General features: G+C 52.6%; 1 protein-coding gene across 1 annotated transcript in view; it reads right to left on the reverse strand.

The window, feature by feature from the left end:
• The window catches only part of METTL22 (methyltransferase like 22), a 34,018-nt gene that overhangs the window by 10,032 nt on the left and 22,622 nt on the right, over window positions 1-1,364 (reverse strand). The window contains exons 7-8 of the mRNA XM_011984222.1: window positions 1,149-1,227; window positions 133-213 (exon numbers count right to left, since the gene is read on the reverse strand). Of these exons, the coding sequence (XP_011839612.1) occupies window positions 133-213; window positions 1,149-1,227 (160 nt within the window). The remainder of the gene's footprint in view (window positions 1-132; window positions 214-1,148; window positions 1,228-1,364) is intronic.

Raw genomic sequence — 1,364 nt, forward strand, 5'->3', positions numbered from 1 at the left:
AAAACTGCAGACGTGGTGGCACATCCCGGAAAGTCACCTGTAAAACTGAACTCCGGGGGGAGGTGAGGAGAGACTGCACTTGACTTCATGCTGTGACAAAGGACGTGTACGGTGAAGGAGAAATTGTCTTACCTTCGGCTGCAAACAGGATGGTGGTGTGATTGTACAAGTCAGAAATTTCCTCTTGTGACCAACTGAAGGGGACCTCGGGATCTAAGAAAGAACAAAAGCATGCTTTGTGCCCATTGCCTTCTCTCCTGGCCACCAACTCTCAATGGGACTGACTGAAAGGCACTTCAGGAGAAGAAACAGGGCTGGGGGTAGCTGGGTGCAGTGGGCACCGCCAGGCAGACCAGACTCCCTGCTTCAGGCCCACTGCTGCCCATGTGCAGAGTCACGGTGGAAGAGGTGCCTTTTCTGCTGAGTGTCTGCTCTAGCCAGCGAGTAGCAGGCGGATTTCAGCCTCACCCGCCGCCTTGGCCTGTGGCCCAATACAGGACGTGATCTGCCCCATCTGCCTGCTGGGTGGCCCAGGAAAACGGCTTCAGTTTCGCACTCACAGAAAGGGTACAGTACTACTTCCTCACAGGACTACGGGGAGGGTCGAAAGGCCTACAGTGCGCAAAGTACTAGGCAGGTGACCGGTACTCAAGGAATGACTTTCCCCATCTGCCATCTGACGGGAAAAAAAAGACATCTTTATACAAAGAAGGAGCAAGCACCCAGGTCTGAAGTAGTCTGTGTAAGAAATACGGGAAACTGTCCTACCCGGGGGGCTTCCGGGCACCACTGTTTGTTGGGAAATGGTTTGTGCCCAAGAGTCTGGAAGACTTGGGTCCATGCCCCTACCCTGCTGTGTACCAGCTGTGCCCGCAGGCAGTCTGCACTCACAATTCAGGGATTATCATGCTACCACACAGGGAAACCACAACACCTGAAGAACAAAATGAACATGTGCCCAGCAGGCAGCAGGCGCTTGGAGAATGACCGCTGATGCTCATCGGCTAATGCAGAGAACCTGCCATGCGTGGGTGGGACAGCGGCAGCAGCTGGGGCTACAGCTCCATCAAGGCTACTGTACCCTGGCACTGAGGTATTACAAAGGAATCACTGAATCATACTGGGGGACGTCCGAGAGAAACACACACCTGTGCAGAGGTCGTCCTTCAGCCAGTCCAGTTCTTTGACCTTAACTACACCACCTGTAAAAACAAACAAAAAGAGAACCTTCCAAACTCTAATCAGGAAAAAAAGATAAACTTTTACACTATATACCAAGATCCATCTATCCACCCACCCACCCTTCCTCTCACCCATCCATCTTCCTGCCCTTCCATCTTTACAGCCAGCCATCCATCCATCCA

This window comes from Mandrillus leucophaeus, unplaced genomic scaffold (assembly GCF_000951045.1).
Source record: "Mandrillus leucophaeus isolate KB7577 unplaced genomic scaffold, Mleu.le_1.0 Scaffold263, whole genome shotgun sequence".
Classification (NCBI taxonomy): Eukaryota; Metazoa; Chordata; class Mammalia; order Primates; family Cercopithecidae; genus Mandrillus; species Mandrillus leucophaeus.